Here is a 17,501-nt window from a genome sequence, read left to right on the forward strand (position 1 = left end):
CTTGGTTATCTTTTTTTTTTTTTTTTGGAGACAGGGTCTCACTCTGTCACCCAGGCTGGAGTACAGTGGCATGCTCTCAGCTCACTGCAACCTCTGCCTCCCAGGCTCAAGTGATTATTGTGCCTCAGCCTCCCGAGCAGCTGGGACCACAGGTGCATGCCACCATGCCCCATGCCTGGCTAATTTTTTTTTTTTTTGTATTTTTAGTAGAGACAGTGTTTCACCATGTTGGCCAGGCTGGTCTCAAACTTTTGTCCTCAAGTGATCTGCCCGCCTTTTCCTCCCAAAGAGCTGGAATTACAGGCATGAGCCACGGCGTCCTCAGTTCCCATCTTAAAGAAGCAATGATATTTACTTCAGGGGCCGTGGAAAGGACTGAAGAGATATACGCAAAGCACCTACCACACAGTAGGCTTTTAATCCCACCTCACATCTGATTCCAAGGGATTAAATCCTGGCTGCTACTGGCCTGCTGTGTAATTTTAGCTAAACTGCCTCCTCTTCTTCAATCTGTTCCACAAGGTTAAAGGGAGATACTTAAGTCCCCGAGAGTGTTTAATTCGAGTTTGCAATGTGACTGGATACTGTTGGTTGAAAAGTGTTATTTAGAGGCAAAGTGCTGTTATTTTTGAGCAGATAATTGTTTCCTCTCCTAAGTTGTTTAACCTGGTACTGAGTTTCCTTCTCTGAGATAATGACATTGCTTGAGAGGGTAAAGAAATACCTCACCTAGGTGTTGTGAGTAGTAGTTAATTAATGCTTTTGAAGCCTACACAAGCCTATCATAAAACGCTAAACGTTGATTATTTACCTTTCATAGGGTTGTCACTTCTGGTATCTCAACACTGTCTAGTAAAAATTGGCATTGCAGCATTGGATCAGGTAATATTTACTTCATAGTTGTGTTGGGGGCTCTAACTTATGACTATGCGAAGAGCTTTGTGCTTTTTACAAGGGGTTAGGGAAGTATTGATAGCTATTTTTTTTCTACCATGGAACAACTTATAACAGATTTACATTTCAAATCCTCATCTCATATAAAACCATACAAACTGACTAAAAAAGCTAAAATTGTTAAATACTGAGAGAGGTATTTTACATAATGGTTAATAAGTTTTTAAAGCTAGCATGTATCAAGACATTATGTGTCAGGCACTGTTCTAAACCTTATGCATGCATTAAAGCTAAAGTAGGCATAGGCTGAGTGCGGTGGCTCACATCTGTAATTCCAGCACTTTGGGAGGCCGAGGCAGGAGGATTGCTGGAGCGCAGGAGTTCAAGGCCAGCCTGGCAAACAAAGTGAGACCCCCGCCTCCACAAAAAAAAAAAAAAAAAAAAAAAAAAAAAAAAAAAATTAGCTGGGTGCACTGGCAGGAACCTGTAGTCCCAGCTACTTGGGAGGTTAAGGCAGGAGGATCACTTGAGCACTGGAGGTTGAAGCTGCAGTGAGCTACAGTCATGGCACTGTACTCCAGCCTGGGCGACAAAGGAAGACCCTGTCTCAAAAATAAATAAATAAACAAATAAGTTCAAGTGATTCTCGTGCATCAGCCTCCCAAGTAGTTGGGATTACAGGCACGCGTCACCATGCCGGCTAGTTTCTGCATTTTTAGTAAAGACGGGGTCTCATCATGTTGGCCAGGCTGGTCTTGAACTCCTGGCCTCAAAGGATCTGCCCACCTCAGCCTCCCAAAGTGCTGGGATTATAGGCATGAGCCACCACACCCGGCTTACAAATATGTTTAAAACGTAGAACATGCCCTAACAAAGGTAATCATCTTTTTATACATTTAAGTGTCATGTATATTTGTATATCTTTTTTCTCTTAATTCATGTCCATTGTTCTTTGGGATCATTTTTTTTTTTTTATTGATTTGAGTGACCTTTATTCTAAAATACTTGGAAAAATACAAGAAAGCATGACAAGGGGTACTGATTAAATTCTCCCCTGCCTTCACAAGCACATTGCCAGGTTTTGTTGATTGTTACTCAAAAATGTCTTATGTCTTGAACACATCAACTTGTTTAATCTCTGCCACCACCATGCTAGTTCCTTTCAGCTTTCCCAATAAACAATGTTATTTTCCATCCTCAGGTCTTTGCACACATGTCCCCTCAGCCCAGAACACTCTGCCCCGACTCTCTGCGTCATTGGTTTGTGTCCTTCAGGCTCCAGTTGAAATGCATGGCCTTGGAGAGCCCTTTCCTGCCTATCCGATCTCGAGAAAGGTTTTCCTTCCTTTCTTACATTCTTTCTTCCAGCAGTCTCTTCCTATCATTCATAGCACTTATCACCATTTATAATAATATACAATGTGTTAAATCCTTTGCACTCAGTTAACGAATATTTGGAAAGTGATTAGAATAGCATCAGGTGCATTGTGCTACGTAAGTGTTGATTTAAACAACTCACATGCTCTTCACAACAATCCTATGTGGTAGTGCTATTAATACCCCCATTTTACAGATGAACAAACTAAGGAACAGAGAAGTTAAGCAACTTCTCTAAGATAGCACAGTAGTGAGCAGCAGAGCCTAACTACAAACTCAGTCTGGCACCGAAGTCCATAACCTAACTGTTCTCTATACTTCCTTTTGATTCCAGGACCTACATGGTACTGTGTGCCTAACAGGTACACCCAATAAATATTTGTTTAATAAATGAAGGAACAGTTCTAACGGGAAAATAAAAGTTACCTGTAATCCTACCACATGTTTTGAGATTCATTCTATAGATATTTCTTCTAATATAAAAATAGACTTTTAATCAAAATCTTAACTTTTTGAAATCATTTTGAGGAGCATAGATTAGGTATCAATGTGCAATAAATTTAACCTTGTATTCATTATTTTAAAAAATTATAATTGCAAGTCAATCTTCTTCCTTTAGGCAGGCGGAGGAGGGCAGAGGAGAGAGGCATAAGTCTTTGGTTAAGGGAGGAAGGGTTTTCCTAAAATATTCTGGCCCTTCTTATCTCCAGGCAGAGGTTGCAAAACTTAATTTTGAAAGTTTAGGGAAGGGCAGAGAAGTTTCAGGGACAAGATTAAAAACAAATTATACTTATTCGAGGCTGGGTATGGTGGCTCATGCCTGTAATCACATCACTTTGGGAGGCCGAGGAGGAGGATCGCTTGAACCCAAGAGTTCGAGATGAGCCTGGGCAACATAGCATGATCCTGTCTCTACAAAAAAAAAAAAAAAAAAAAAAAAAATTAGCCAGGTGTGATGGTATGTGCCTGTGGTCCCAGCTACTCGGGAGGCTGAGACGGGAGGATTGCTTGAACCCAGGAGGTAGAGTCTGTGGTGAGCCATAATCATGCCACTGTACTCCAGCCTGGGACACAAGACTCTATCTTTACAAAATAAATAAATAAATAAAATTTAAAAATTATACTTTGGCTAGGCGTGGTGGCTCATGCCTGTAATCCCAGCACTTTGGGAGGCCAAGGCAGGTGGATCACGAGGTCAGGAAATCAAGACCATCCTGGCCAACATGGTGAAACCCTGTCTCTACTAAAAATATAAAAATTAGCTGGGCTTGGTGGCGCGTGCCTGTAGTCCCAGCTACTCGGGAGGCTGAGGTGGGAGATGGTGTGAACCTGGGAGGCAGATGTTGCAGTGAGCCGAGATTGCGCCACTGTACTCCAGCCTGGCGACAGAGTGAGACTCTGTCTCAAAAAAAAAAAAAAAAAAAAATGAAATTATACTTCTTTAAATCAATGTGTTTTAAAGTTTACCACTGGAATTATTTTCAGAAAATCAACTGGTAAGTTTTCTAAATGTTCCCAAAGCACAGCAAAGGTCCATGGTTTACAGCACACACTACGCTATGTCAATGGGAAAACTGGATAAAAAGACAGGGCTAACCTCACCAAAGAGCAAGGAAAACCAGCGAAGTTTTCTGGTAAAACACAGGCAGGAAGTTTCTCCAAATACTGCTTTACTCACACTTTTAAAAGGCTTTCCTCCCTTCCCCCCAACTTCTAAAATAGTTTCAGGATAACAAATTTGTAACAGCTGGTCATCAAATTCATGCACACTCCCAAAAGGACGACAGCCCTAAGACTGACTATAAATAATACATCCATCTGGTTCTTGTAGGAGTATTGGATTGACTTGTTGCCCATCACAGTGTCTCCCTTCTGCCACCCCACAATGACAGGGTGAAGCTAGACGGCCTCATTGAATGGTATATTGTTACAGTTGAGGCACTGCATTGTGGGTACCCCACATTTCTGAGATAAAGTTAGCTGATAGAATTACCAGAGCATAATCAAATGCAGTCATTACAGAGGGAGCCTATATCATGTTACCTTTGAAAATATTTTAATCTAGAAACATCATACACTGGATACAAAATTCATGAATCCCTGACCCCTGGGCGTGGCCTTGGACATATTATTCTGAGCCATCTCCTATTTTCTTTCATATGTAAATAGTATTCTTGAGCTAGGAATAGAAGGAGAGAAAGAAAAATTGAAACAGCCAGACCAAGTGTTTTTGAATGCTCTTAAAAGACAAAAAAAAAAAAAAGACAAAAGTTTGTATCACATCAGAAGTTCCCTATGTGCTCTTCAAAGCTGATTTCTTGCAGTTAAAAGAACCCAGAAGAAGCAGGCACGCCATTATTTTGAAGCTCCATTTTTGTTCTATTATTCAACTGCAGTCAACTTCCAACTGTTGAAAAAAAGATGATTTAGAATTAAAGGATTGCTTGTCTGTGTCGCAAGGCCCTTCAACTTGTTCACCCTGTGATATCCAGAGACTCCAAGATGTTGGTGAGTTTCTGTTGCAATTGCTATATTGCCATGGTTTTGCCTCTTTGTGTTGACTGTAGCATTGTGTTGTTTGAAGACAGAGCAGCATATTGCTTTGTGCAGTACAAATTATTGATGGATAATGTACTTAAAGCTTTTAGGTGTACACTATTCACATTCTAAATGACAGATACGAAAAGGAATAATCAGGATTTTGGTTGTTGAATCATTGTCTCCAACAGCCAACTCTTACCGTGACAAAGTCAATAGGGGTGATCTTAGAAGTGTAGGACTTGCGAGTGTTACATGGTTGTGCTAACTGGTACTTTAGTGGAGGGGCAGAGACGGTGAGTAGAAACAATGCCTGCTTTCTCTTCCATGTCTGGGTCCTACACATAGTCCCCAGTTTGCCTGGTTTGTACAGGTTTAAACACAGAACAGAGGGTGTTGGGAATGAGATAAAGAGATTGTCACAGGAACATGGCCCCATGGTTTTCCTTTGGTGATGTAAACAATCCTGTCAATATGGAAAACTGTGTTATCACAAAATGGGCTTAGTGAATAGAAGAAATGTCACCTACCAGCCAGAAACAACGATTAGCTGACCATCTTTGGCCTCTTGCCACTAAGGAGTTTTGGTTTTCCCATCTGTAGAAATTCTTAAGTGAGTCCATCAGATTCCCAGTCATCCTAGCCATGGTTACCTTCTTCTCTAAGTTGGCAGGTTAATGAGCTTAGGCTAGCACTTCAGCATCAAATTTAGACTTCATGATAAAGTAAATCACACAGGGAATAGCTGTCAGCATGGTGACCACCTTGTTGTTCATTCCTACTCAGGGACTGGCCTGAAGTGTTTTCACAGCCTGGGTCACTGTGATGTCCTGGCCCTGTTTGCTCAAAGTGTTCATCTCAGAGTGACTTGTGAGGTATTGCTGAGCACATAATGGTCAGGATAGCTGCATAAGCAGGCGTGGCCCCAAATGTAGTCACCTGACTTCAGAAAATCAAATTGGATTCTACAGAAAGGTTCTGTTGGATTCTGACCGGAACCTCTTTGGATGTGCCTTTGGATTTCAAGATTGAGCCAAGTGTTGACGTGGGAAGATGCTCCGGTTCCTCCAGTTATCTCAAAGAAGCTCATTACCTTGCTAAGGGTATGGACTGTCCTTTTCCAGAAAAAATCCTCATGATATTTTGCATGCACACATGCAAATAATAATAACGACAGAAGCTGTTTTCCTGTATGTAATGAGAGTATTCCTCAGGTTTCTGGTTTATCTTAATGGTATCTCACTCTTTTTCTTTTCCTTTCTTTCTTTGTGTGTGTGTGTGTGTGTGTGAGAGGGAGAGAGAGACAGGGTCTTGCTCTGTCACCCAGGCTGGAGTGCAGTGGCATGATCTCTGCTCACTGCAGCCTTGACCTCCTGGGCTCAATTGATCCTCCATCTCAGGCTCCCAAGTTGCTGGGACTACAGGCACATACCACCACTCCTGGCTAATTTTTAATTTTTTTTTTTTTTTTTTTGTAGAGACAGGGTCTTGCTTTGTTGCCCAAGCTGTTCTCAAACTCCTGTCCTCAAGCAATCCTTCTGTTTTGGCCTCCCAAAGTGCTGAGATTACAGGCATGAGCCACCGTGCCTGGACTTTTTTTCTTTTTCTTAAGAGCCAGAGCAAAATTCAAATTTTATCAGTTTTAATGGAATTATATTTTAAAAGTGGGAATTTGGCCAACAAAGTATCTTTCCTTTCTATACAAGAAGGGTATGGAGTTTGGCAATGAGCTCCTGAAAATGTAAAGAAAGCATGAGGATAACTTTGGGACTGATACTTGGGTCATTAAAAGTCTTGCAAAACTAGAATTTGTTTTCTTCTTCTTCCGTTCTCTCTGTAGGCATTTAAACATACTCTCAGGCCAGGCACAGTGGCTCATGCCTGTAATCCCAGCACTTTGGGAGGCTGAGGCAGGTGGGTTACTTGAGCCCAGGAGTTTGAGACCGTCCTGAATAACATGGTGAAACTCCAACTCTACAAAAAAAATTAAAAATTAGTCAGGTGTGGTGGTGTGCTCCTGTAGTCCCAGCTACTCAGGAGGCTAAGGGAGGAAGATCAATTAAGCCATGGTGGTGTCACTACACTCCAGCCTGGGTGATAGAGTGAGACCTTGTCTAAAAAAACAAAGATACTCTCTCTGTTTTTTTTTTGTTCTAAAAAATTAGACAATATTTTGTTTAAAGTTGCTTAGTGATTTATTTATTTATGATTTTTTATTTTTTTGAGACAGAGTCTTGCTGTTGCTCAGGCTGGAGTGCAGCGGCACAATCTTGGCTCACTGCAACCTCTGCCTCCCAGGTTCAAGTGATTCTCCTGCCTCAGCCTCCCAAGTAGCTGGGACTATAGGGGTGCACCACCATGCCCGACTAATTTTTGTATTTTTAGTAGAAATGGGTTTCGCCACATTGGCCAGGCTGGTCTTGAACTACTGAGCTCAAGTGATCCACCTGCCTCAGCCTCCCAAAGTGCTGGGATTACAGGCGTGAGTCACCTCACCCGGCCTAATTTTTTTTTTTACCTTCAAATATATTTATTTACAGATTAAGTTTTAAAATGGTCTTAAAGTTCTTGTACAGATTATGTCTTTTTTGTTTTGAGATGGAGTCTCACTCTGTCACCAGGCTGGAGTGCAGTGGTGCGATCTTGGCTCACTGCAACCTCTGCCTCCCGGGTTCAAGTGATTCTCCTGCCTCAGCCTCCAGAGTAGCTGGGACTACAGGTGTGCGCCGCCACGTCCAGCTAATTTTTTGTATTTTTAGTAGAGACGGGGTTTCACCATGTTGGCCAGGATGGTCTCCATCTCTTGACCTCCTGATCCACCTGCCTCGGCCACCCAAAGTGCTGGGATTACAGGCATGAGCCACCTTACTTGGCCGAGATTATGTTTTACATATGCAATTCCTTCCTTTATCCTTTAAATATCCCCATGGATAAGGAGTGCCTCACCTCTGGACCTGGGCATTCTTCAGTATTCCAATACTGAGACTGATTTTGTTTTTTCATTTTCCAACAACAATGTATGGAATTCTTACTCTGCGCCAAGCCCTATGCTGGGTACTTTAGTGCCTTATCTCAGGTATTGCTAGTCCTATTTCTCAGAAGAGGCAACCGAGACTCACAAGAGTTAAATAACTTGCCAGATGACACACAGCTAGAAAGCAGAGAAGCCAGAGAATTCAGATCCATGCCTCTCCGCTTCTGCTTTCCCACTGTGCCTTTCACTTTCTTGGGAAGCCTTTTCCCTTGTTCTTCAACTTGGGTTAGAGTAGCCTGTAATTCTTCTCATGAAGACGTGCCTCACTTTATACTAAATGTCACCCTCTTTAAATGATTTAAAATAATCCTGCAGTGATATTCTCCTTTCTCTCCATCTCTCTAAACAGAGCATCTGTTTAATTTGGGTTCTCTAACATTGGCATGTGTCTATAAATTAAGATTTTTGTACAATGTCTCACGGATGCTTTTACCACATTTAGTTTGTACTCCTTTTTTCTTGGACGACGTAGTTCAAAAAAAATTATTTTGGTCAAACATATGATTTTAGCTTTTGAGGTTACCTAATAAATCACCAGTTTATAGACTCATAAAAATTTGGTTGGAGAGAGAACCTCAGAGATCTGCTCACCCAACCTAATCATTGTATGGGCAAGGGAGGCTGCCAGCAGCTGTGGTCACTCTGGGCTAGTACTCCAGGGGAGAGGGAATCTCAGTTACTCCACCTAAAATTTGAGATCATTTTACTACTTCTGAGGAATCATCCAAAAAGTTCACAAATCAGGAAGAGATATCTGAATGTGTGCTTTGAATTTTGTTTAAAAAAGAGAAAATAGGACTCATACCAAATGGCAGCTGGTTTTACTCCAGCCATTTTCAGGAATATCCCCAAAGACTCTGGTACCACCAGACTGCCGCCTGGGCTGTCGTGGCTGGCAGGGGTTGTTCAGGGAAGGCAGCCTCTCTGACTAGGTTCCTGCCTGAGTCCAAATTAGAAAAGGGACATTTGGCTGCAGACTGGCCTCCAGGTGTTTGAAAGCCTATTTGTCCCTTGGTCACATTTCTTTTTTTTTCTTTTTTTGAGACGGAGTCTCTCTCTGTCACCCAGGCTGGAGTGCAGTGGCTTGATCTCGGCTCACTGCAACCTCTGCCTCCCAGGTTCAAGCAATTCTCCTGCCTCAGCCTCCCGAGTAGCTGGGACTACAGGGGCACGCCACTACACCTGACTAACTTTTTGTATTTTTAGTACAGACAGGGGTTTTGCCATGTTGGCCAGGCTGGTCTCGAACTCCTGACCTCAGGTGATCCGCTTGCCTCAGCCTCCCAAAGTGCTGGGATTACAGGTGTGAGGCACCGCGCCCGGCCCCTTGGCCATATTTCTGTAAGTCCTTCTCTGCCATTCTCAGACATGCAAGGGAAAGTCAGGAGAAGGGGACCAGAAGGTCTGGAGGAACAGGTGAAAAAGCACCAGAATGGAGAAGGTGGGTGTTACATGTGAGCTAGGCCGGCTTCCATCGCCACATGGCTTAGAAGACTGTCAGTGACATGTGGACAAGGCGTGGCTCTGGTAGTTACAAAAAAAAAAATCAGGCCGGGCGCGGTGGCTCACGCCTGTAATCCCAGCACTTTGGGAGGCCGAGGCAGGTGGATCACGAGGTCAGGAGATCGAGACCATCCTGGCTAACATGGTGAAACCCCATCTCTACTAAAAATACAAAAAATTAGTTGGGCGTGGTGGCGGGCAGCTCGGGAGGCTGAGGCAGGAGAATGGAGTGAACCTGGGAGGCAGAGCTTGCAGTGAGCCGAGATTGTGCCACTGCACTTCAGCCTGGGCGACAGAGAGAGACTCTGTCTCAAAAAAAAAAAAAAAAAAGAAAAAAGAAAAAAAATCAATCCTTTACTTGCATCCCAAGTTCCTACTTTGGGAGAATAAACTCCAAATAGTATCTGCTAAGGGAGGTTGATAAATATTTGGCTATTAACTGTAGACTAATGTCATCCTCAAAATTTAATAAATGAAAAATGTAACACTCTCCTTTTTTTTTTTTTTTTTTTCCCCATACCTTGCTGTTATACTACTGATTGTGTTAACATAGTGTGGATTGAGGTTGGGTCAGCTTGTGGCTGAGCTTCCTGCCTTCCTGTTTGTAACTGAATTTTTTGAATTAAAAAATATCCACTTTGTTCTGGCATAGTTGTATACATTATTCCAATATATTTAACAATGAGGCTGTTCTCATTTCACACAGAATAGCATACAGTGAAGACAGTCAGTGAGAACCAGAGCTATTGTTACAACTGACAGCAGCCAGCTCAGGAGGCAGAGGACGAGAGCGATCGGGCTGCACACACATGGATGAGGCTGATTTTTCAGAACACACAACTTATAAGCAGGAGGATTTGCCTTATGATGGGGACTTCTCTCAGATTGAGATATGCAATGATTACAGTTTTACCTCAAAAAAGGATGGCCTTGAAGTCTTAAATCAAATTATTTTCATAGCAGATGACCCTAAAGAGAAGGCTACGCATAATGAGACTTGTGGAAATACAGCTATGACCATACCCCTGGGTAAAATTACTGAAAATGCTGCCAACAAAAAAGACGAGAAAGAGAAACAATGCACTGCAGCTCTTCATATTCCAGCAAATGAAGGAGGCGCTTCTAAGTCAAGCATTTCTGATATTTTACTTCATCATCTTTCCAAAGAGCCATTCTTAAGAGGTCAAGGCATTGATTGTGAAACCCTCCCAGAGATCTCAAATGCTGACAGTTTTGAAGAGGAAGCTATTGTTAAAAGTATTATTTCATGTTATAATAAGAATTCTTGGCCAAAAGAACAAACCCCAGAACTCACTGACCAACTCAGCCCCAAAAGGGATGGTGAAAACAGCAATAAGCCTGGTTCTCCCACCACGACAGAGGAAAATACCTCTGATTTAGAAGAGCCAGTGGCTGCTGGAGATAGCAGCCCTCAAGAAAATGTAAATGTTCTAACTAAAACCAAGGGTCCAGGTGATAAACAAAAAAGTTATCAAGGGCAGGCATCCCAGAAACAGCAGACTGAAAAAGCAAGTTCGGGCAACAGGTTCAAATATGGCCAAGGTCAAGTTCATTACCAGCTCCCTGATTTCTCTAAGATTGCTCCCAAAGTGAAAATTCCTAAAAATAACATAACTAATAAACCACTTGCAATAGCTAAACAAGCCAGCTTTTCTTCCCAGTTGAGAGATAAACCCGCTCTTGTGCAAGATATTTTAGAAACCACGTCTGAGTCAAACTGTGTTGAAAAACAACATCAAGAGCAGAAAGGGAAAATCTCTGAACCTTCACAACAAATCCAGGTAAACGAAACGGTCTCCTGTAAACACATTAATTGGGACCACTGCTTATCTCTTTCAGTGTGGGTTTTTGGAGGGTGAATAGAGCTTGGTTCTAGTTCCAAAGTTTCATTCAGCACCCTGGGTCACCCTGGATGAGTGATGTGGCCACTCAGACTCTCAGTGTCCCCATAAGAAGCATCAAGGGCTATGCTGACAAAAACATATAAGAGAATAAAATCCAAATTCTGCAAGTTGGAATTTGGCTCTCCTCACTTAAACTTAGCTGCCCTCCTTCAGGAGTCATCTGCAGTTACCTGGCTGGTCCAGAACCTCTTCCCAGGCCCTGAGCTCTCTGAGTTCCTGCCTTGCGTGGCACATCCCATCTTGACTTGCCAAAGACCTGCTTGTTTTCATGGCCTCCTTCAATTCCCCCTTGGGCCACATAAATTTTCAGGTCTCCCAAGTCACAATATTTCCCACACTTGTTTGTTTAGTCCTTCCATCAGAGTGTGTATCTCAGCCTGCTTTGGATCATAATAGCAGAAGCATCTGCTTCCTCCACTAGATTCTAAGGCTCTGGAGGGCAGCAACCTTATCTTCGCCTTTCCATTGCCTAACTTCCCCCAGAGGCCTGGCCTCGTGTCTTATGTACATTATGCCCTTAGTTATTAATGCTAAGTTGAATGGAATTAAGATCGTTAGTAATGGATTTCAAGCTTGTTATCTTGGTAATCATTTGGTATAAAACTTTGTTAATGCTTAATTTATGCTATTTCCCCCTTTCCCTTACCCCATCTTCTTACACTCCCACACCAACTTCCCAACATGCTGAGGCTCATGAGCTCATTGATTTTTGAGGCCAATAGTAAGGTAAATTCATATTAAGAATCAAAATAAACATTTTAGTTCTTGGGCAATTTGCCTAGAGTGCATGATCTTTCTTTTGAGCTTTATATGAAGGTGTTCTGGACTGAACCACACTGCCTGTTTCCATTTCCATTCTCTCTCTCTTTTTTTCTATAACCTAACCTTGGAAGTGATTTTTCTCTCTCTCTTTTTTTAATTTCCATTTCCATTTTCACGCTTCAGCTCCCCTCTCTTTCAACTGAATGCCTGGGGAGTTTGAGCAGAAACCCCTACATCCAAACCTAAGCCAACAGCCCACCTGGCCATGACTGGGATGCTCTCTGAGAGAAACCTACACCCCCGTGGTATTGGGAAGTGTTGGGGTTCCTTGTTCTGATTGCAGGAGAACATCCTCCTTGTGTCCAGTTCTCAGTGCCCCGTGATTAGCAGGAGCAGATGGATATCAGGCTCATCTCCCTCTGGTATGGGGGTTCGAGGTCAGGTATCTGATTTTTTCCAGTCCTGTCAATTCAGATTGGAGAATTGGACCCTGCAGGTTTCATATCCATCATATAGTTGAGATGTCTAGAAAGACCACAGTCTATTTTGACCAGCTCTCTGGCACTAGCACGTTTCTGAGCTTCATGTGTTGGGAACAAAGGGAAGACCCCCCAAGGTGAATCACTCTGGAATTTAAACTGTTCAATTAGCCTGTGATGGGTAGAAAACCATCACTATCTTGACACACAGTTTGGAACTTAATGCATCCTCTGTTATTCTCTAGAGTGTGGCTACCATGTGTTTTGTGTTAGTGACAGCACCAGCAACAGAGCTGGTGACAAGACCAGCCATGATCCCTACCCTCGTGAAACTTACAGTCTAGTTTTAGGAGAAATGTTTCAGCATTTCACATACCAGTATCAAACACAATGGTGATAACAGATAACACGTATTGTTAAATGCTTACCACCTGCCTGATACTATGGTAGATATTTAACATTTCATCCTCATAACAACCCCCCTGAGGTAGGTTCACTTACTATCCCCATTTTCCTGCCAAGGAATTGCAGGCTTATAAGTGATAAGACAATTACTTGGGCTGCCCAGCAAGTAAGTGTCAGAGTGGAATTCAACCTTGGCATCACGGCCCTGGCTCTTGACTGCAAACCTGGACTGCCTCTATGATGACAGAACATGTTGGGTCATTCTGAACGGTGGTGTCATTGATCAATATCGACAGTAATGTTTTCTTACCCTTTAATTGTGCAGATGGAGCCCACAGTACATATCCACCAAGAACTTCTCACAGGTACTAATGTTTTAAAACTTCTTTGAGATATATATATATATATATGTTTTGTTTTTGTCTTTTTGAGACAGGGTCTCACTCTGTCACCCAGGCTGGAGTGCAGCAGCACAATCTTGGTTCATTGCAGCCTTGACCTCTGGGGCTCAAATGATCCTCCCACCTCATCCTCCCGAGTAGCTGGGATTACAGGTGCATGCCACCACACCTAGATAATTTTTTTTGTTTTTTTGTAGAGGTGGGGTCTCACTTTGTTGCTGAGGATGGTCTTGAACTCCTGGCTGCAAGTGATCCCCCTGCTTTGGCCTCCCAAAGTGCTGGGATTACAGGTGTGAGCCACTGTGCCTGGCCTAGATATGTATTTTGAAAAAAATAATTTTTTAAAAATAGTAAGTGGTTGTGACTGCAACAGCTTTCTGTTTTCAGTACTTAATAAAACTGTGATGAGTTGAGATGAATGGTAGCCTAAATGTGTTCTTTCTTGTATAGGAATAGAATCTGAGGCAAGTCTCTCTAAGTTGTCACCAACCTCTCAGAAAGTCACTTCCTCAAGTTCTTCTTACATATTTCAAAAGATATCCCAAGGGAAACAGATGTGTCAGAAGTTAAAAGAACAGACTGATCAACTGAAGACTAAAGTAATACTTTTAAAGCTTGTTATAAACAGTATAAGCAACCAAATTCATACATGAGAAACCATGCCATTAATGAGAGATTGTAATTTTTTCACTGTAGGTACAAGAATTTTCCAAAAGAATAAAACAGGACTCTCCTTATCATTTGCAAGACGAGAAGCTGGTAATGAATTTTATCCCGTTTTTAAAATCTTGACGAGAGAATTTGGCTTGGATAAAGACAAATAACTTTAAAGTGCCATGTTTTCTCTACAGTGGTGGGAGTGGAAATGTTTTGCTAAAGATTAAACCATCTTTGTTTATGTTGGCTAAAAGAGCTTAGAATTCTGTTTCTCTATCTATTTAGCCATCTTTCTTTCTCAGGGGATCTATTACTTATGGCTATTACTCCTTGCCAGTTACTCATAATTAATCTGACACCATGGGAGGTTCAAGAGAAGAACTGTAATCAGTTATAAAGGGTGGGACTGTCCACAGTTGATGGGTACTGGTGGATTCAGGTTATAAAAATTGCCATTACCTGGAAATTAAATATGACTTTGAATACTCATAAAATCAACCTTGAAGTAACGTTTTTCAGGTCAAAATCTTTTCCTTTCACATCCTTGCTAGTTGCTGCATTTAATCAAACCATTAATTTATGTCATCGCCACAGCAGTCATGTTGTCAGTGCCAGGATCATGGGAAGTGGGGTGGAGCAATGGGGTGAAGGGTAAGGCTGGGAGAACCAGAAGCATGCTGACATTGAAGATGTCGTTGAGGCCATCGGCTCATCAACAAGGGATAAGGTCAGAAGTTCTGATGTAGGCACAAGCAAGGTTTAGGGAGGGCTGTGCTTCAGAAACCCAGCAGCATGGACAAAAACAAGGGGACACAAATGCTAAAAGACACAGTTGATTATTCTCTCATTCATACTGTTAATTAAATCATTCATTCAACAAACATTTGTCAGGCACTTTCTGTGTCCCAGACCCTGTACCAGGCACTAGGAATTCAAGATGAATAAACAATTTCTTTTTCAAGTGGTTTATAGTCTCTTAGGAACAGTGGACTGGTAAACAGGCAGCTAAAATGCAGCTGGAGAAATGTTACAGAGAATGCTAATGGCAGCCTAGAAGAGGCTCAACTTTGCCAGTGAGGGGACATTTGGAAGGCTTCCTGGAAGTCACTTCTGAGCTGGGTGTTGCAGAAGGAATAGGGATGAGCTTGGCAGGAGGCCAAGGGGTATTCTAGAAAAAGGAAACAGCAGGTGCAATGGCACAGGGGTGAGGAAGTGCTGCCAGTGTGAGGAGCTGTGGGCACTGTGATTTACCATACAGCACTTGGGAGCACATGGTGACATGGGGGTGGGGGAGGAGACGGGAGAGGTGGACAGGGGTACATCATGAAGGCCTTTAAGCCATGCCTGAGGCTGAGTAATTGGGCAGCATTGAAGGTTTTTTTGTTTTGTTTTTTGTTTTTTGAGACACGGCCTCATTCTGTCACTCATACTAGAGTGCAGTGGCATGATCTCAGCTCACTGCAACCTCCACTCCCCAAGTTCAAGTGATTCTCCTGCCTCAGCCTCCCAAGTAGCTGGAGTTACAGGTGTGCACCATCGTGCCTGGCTAATTTTTGTATTTTTAGTAGAGACAGGGTTTCACCATGTTGGCTGGGCTGGTCTTGAACTCCTGACTTCAGGGTGATCCACCTGCCTCGGTCTCCCAAAGTGCTGGGATTACAGGCGTGAGCCGCTGCGCCTCTGCATTGAAGGTTTTCAAGCTGACGAATGGGAAGCACCATGGGGGCAAGGCTGAAGGCACAGAGATTGGTTTGGAAGCCAGAATCCAGGTAACAAGTCAGGAGGGCCTGAACGAAGGCTGGCAATGAGGCTGGAGATGGGGACAAATCTGGGGGTTTAGGGAAATGGTGGCAGATGGAAAGGGCTGAATAGAGGAAGGGAAGAGGCTTGGATGAGCTCCAGACTTCTGGCTTGGGTAACCAAGGTCAGGAATAAAAGTAGAGGATCCCATTTAGAATGGGTGTGGAAGGCAAGCAGGAGGCAAGATGTCAGGTCTAGTTTGGGGCATTTCGAGTTTGAGCTACCTTTGGGACATCTAAGTAGAGGGCTCCAGTAGGCAGTTAGACCAGTGGATCTGGCCTGCAAAGCTGTTTGGGTGAGAAATGTAGATTTGAGCATAGTTGTGGGTTGACGCTGGAGTGGATGAGACGGGCCAGGCAAAATACACAGAGTGAGAAGCGAAGAGGGCCCAGGAGAGACTCGAGGGAAATGGCAGCTGGGGAGGAGCAGAGGCGGAGAAGCCAAGAGAAAAGAGGGTTTGAAGGAGAGGGGAGTGGGCCCAAATAAGAAGTGCATTGGATTTGGCAATCAAGATGTTATAAGGGTCTTTGGCCAGCCTGGTTTTGATTGAAGTGGTGGATCTGGAAGCCAGATTGCAGGGATTATGGAAGAAACAACGATAAACAAGATCTCCAGAAAGCTAGGATTTCAGGAATTGGAAGAACACAGAATTTTAAAGGGCTGAGCAGAGAAAACTGGTTCTATCAGGAGCCTTTGGAAGCCTGGATGAGGGAGGTTTCTTCCTGATGTTATGGGGTATGCGAGGATCCCTGCTGACCGAGGGGAGAGTAAAGGTGGCTCCTGACAGTATCAGCCTGCGGTCTGGGACTTCCAGGCCCAGGTGGTTCAGCCTTGAAAGAAGCCAGACAGGGCTACAAGCAACCGCCTCAGCCTGAGCAGCACCACACAGCAGAAAGCATTTGGATTTTGGAGCGGATGTCGTGCCTCTACTTATTGGTTACACAACTGTAGACATGTTACAGCATGTCTTCCCTTTCAGAGTTGTTATGAGAATTCAGTGAGGCACATTTCTGCCTAGAAAATTGTGCCCTATCTTCTGCAACATAATGCAATTTAAATTCCAAGATCCTGAATTATAATTCATGATTAGCTTTTATCTCTTTCCTCATTACCCTCTTTCCCTTGAACACATAATTCTTCCTCATGGACTCAGCTGCCATCTTCAGGCTTCCAGTTCCTGAGTCACTTGTCCTGACTTCTCATCGATAGCTCTAAATGTTTGTGTCTCTCTTCACTTCGGATATCCCACCCTCACTGCAAACTCTACCTTGTCCAACATCAATATCTTCGAGCCTGTTAGCCTTTCCAAATTCCCCAGTTTAGTCAGGTCTACCACATGCTTCTCACTTCCCAAGCTGAGAAACTCAAGCACTGTCTGTGAGATTTACAGTGTCACTCAGGGTTCTGGCAGGGACCAGATGGTTACTCAAATGGGGCAACGGAGGAGAGTTTAACAAAGGCATTATTTTACAACAGTGTGGGCCAGGCTAAGGGAAACCAATAAGGGATGGAAAAGCATCTCCTGGAAGGACCCGTGGGGAGCTCCCCTTTGGCCTGAAGGAGCAGAGGAAAAGCAGGTCCTAGAGCCTAAAGAGAGCAGCTGTCACTGTGGGACTAGCTGACAAGCCCTGTGGCTTTTGGTGGAGGGACAGAGTCAACTCCATGATGGCACAGGGAGAAAGAAAAGACTCCCATCTCATCCTCCAACTCCTCTCTCCTGCTGTTG

At 43.2% G+C, this 17,501-nt stretch overlaps 1 protein-coding gene across 5 annotated transcripts in view; it reads left to right on the top strand.

Moving 5' to 3' along the window:
* Window positions 1–4,531: 4,531 nt before the first annotated feature.
* The window catches only part of AKNAD1 (AKNA domain containing 1), a 42,391-nt gene continuing 29,421 nt past the window's right edge, over window positions 4,532–17,501 (top strand). For 2 of the 5 annotated variants that reach the window (XM_054484104.2, XM_054486405.2), the window contains exons 1-5: window positions 5,662–5,912; window positions 10,053–11,148; window positions 13,243–13,282; window positions 13,769–13,917; window positions 14,015–14,077. In XM_054484104.2, coding sequence (XP_054340079.1) covers window positions 10,156–11,148; window positions 13,243–13,282; window positions 13,769–13,917; window positions 14,015–14,077 — 1,245 coding nt within the window. In that variant the 5' untranslated portion in view covers window positions 5,662–5,912; window positions 10,053–10,155. Of the gene's footprint in view, window positions 4,780–5,595; window positions 5,913–10,052; window positions 11,149–13,242; window positions 13,283–13,768; window positions 13,918–14,014; window positions 14,078–17,501 lie in introns of those variants that run through there. The other 3 variants (XM_063664546.1, XM_054483604.2, XM_054484875.2) reach the window with 3 other exon arrangements.

The sequence above is a fragment of the Pongo pygmaeus genome, chromosome 1 (assembly GCF_028885625.2).
Source record: "Pongo pygmaeus isolate AG05252 chromosome 1, NHGRI_mPonPyg2-v2.0_pri, whole genome shotgun sequence".
NCBI classification, from domain to species: Eukaryota; Metazoa; Chordata; class Mammalia; order Primates; family Hominidae; genus Pongo; species Pongo pygmaeus.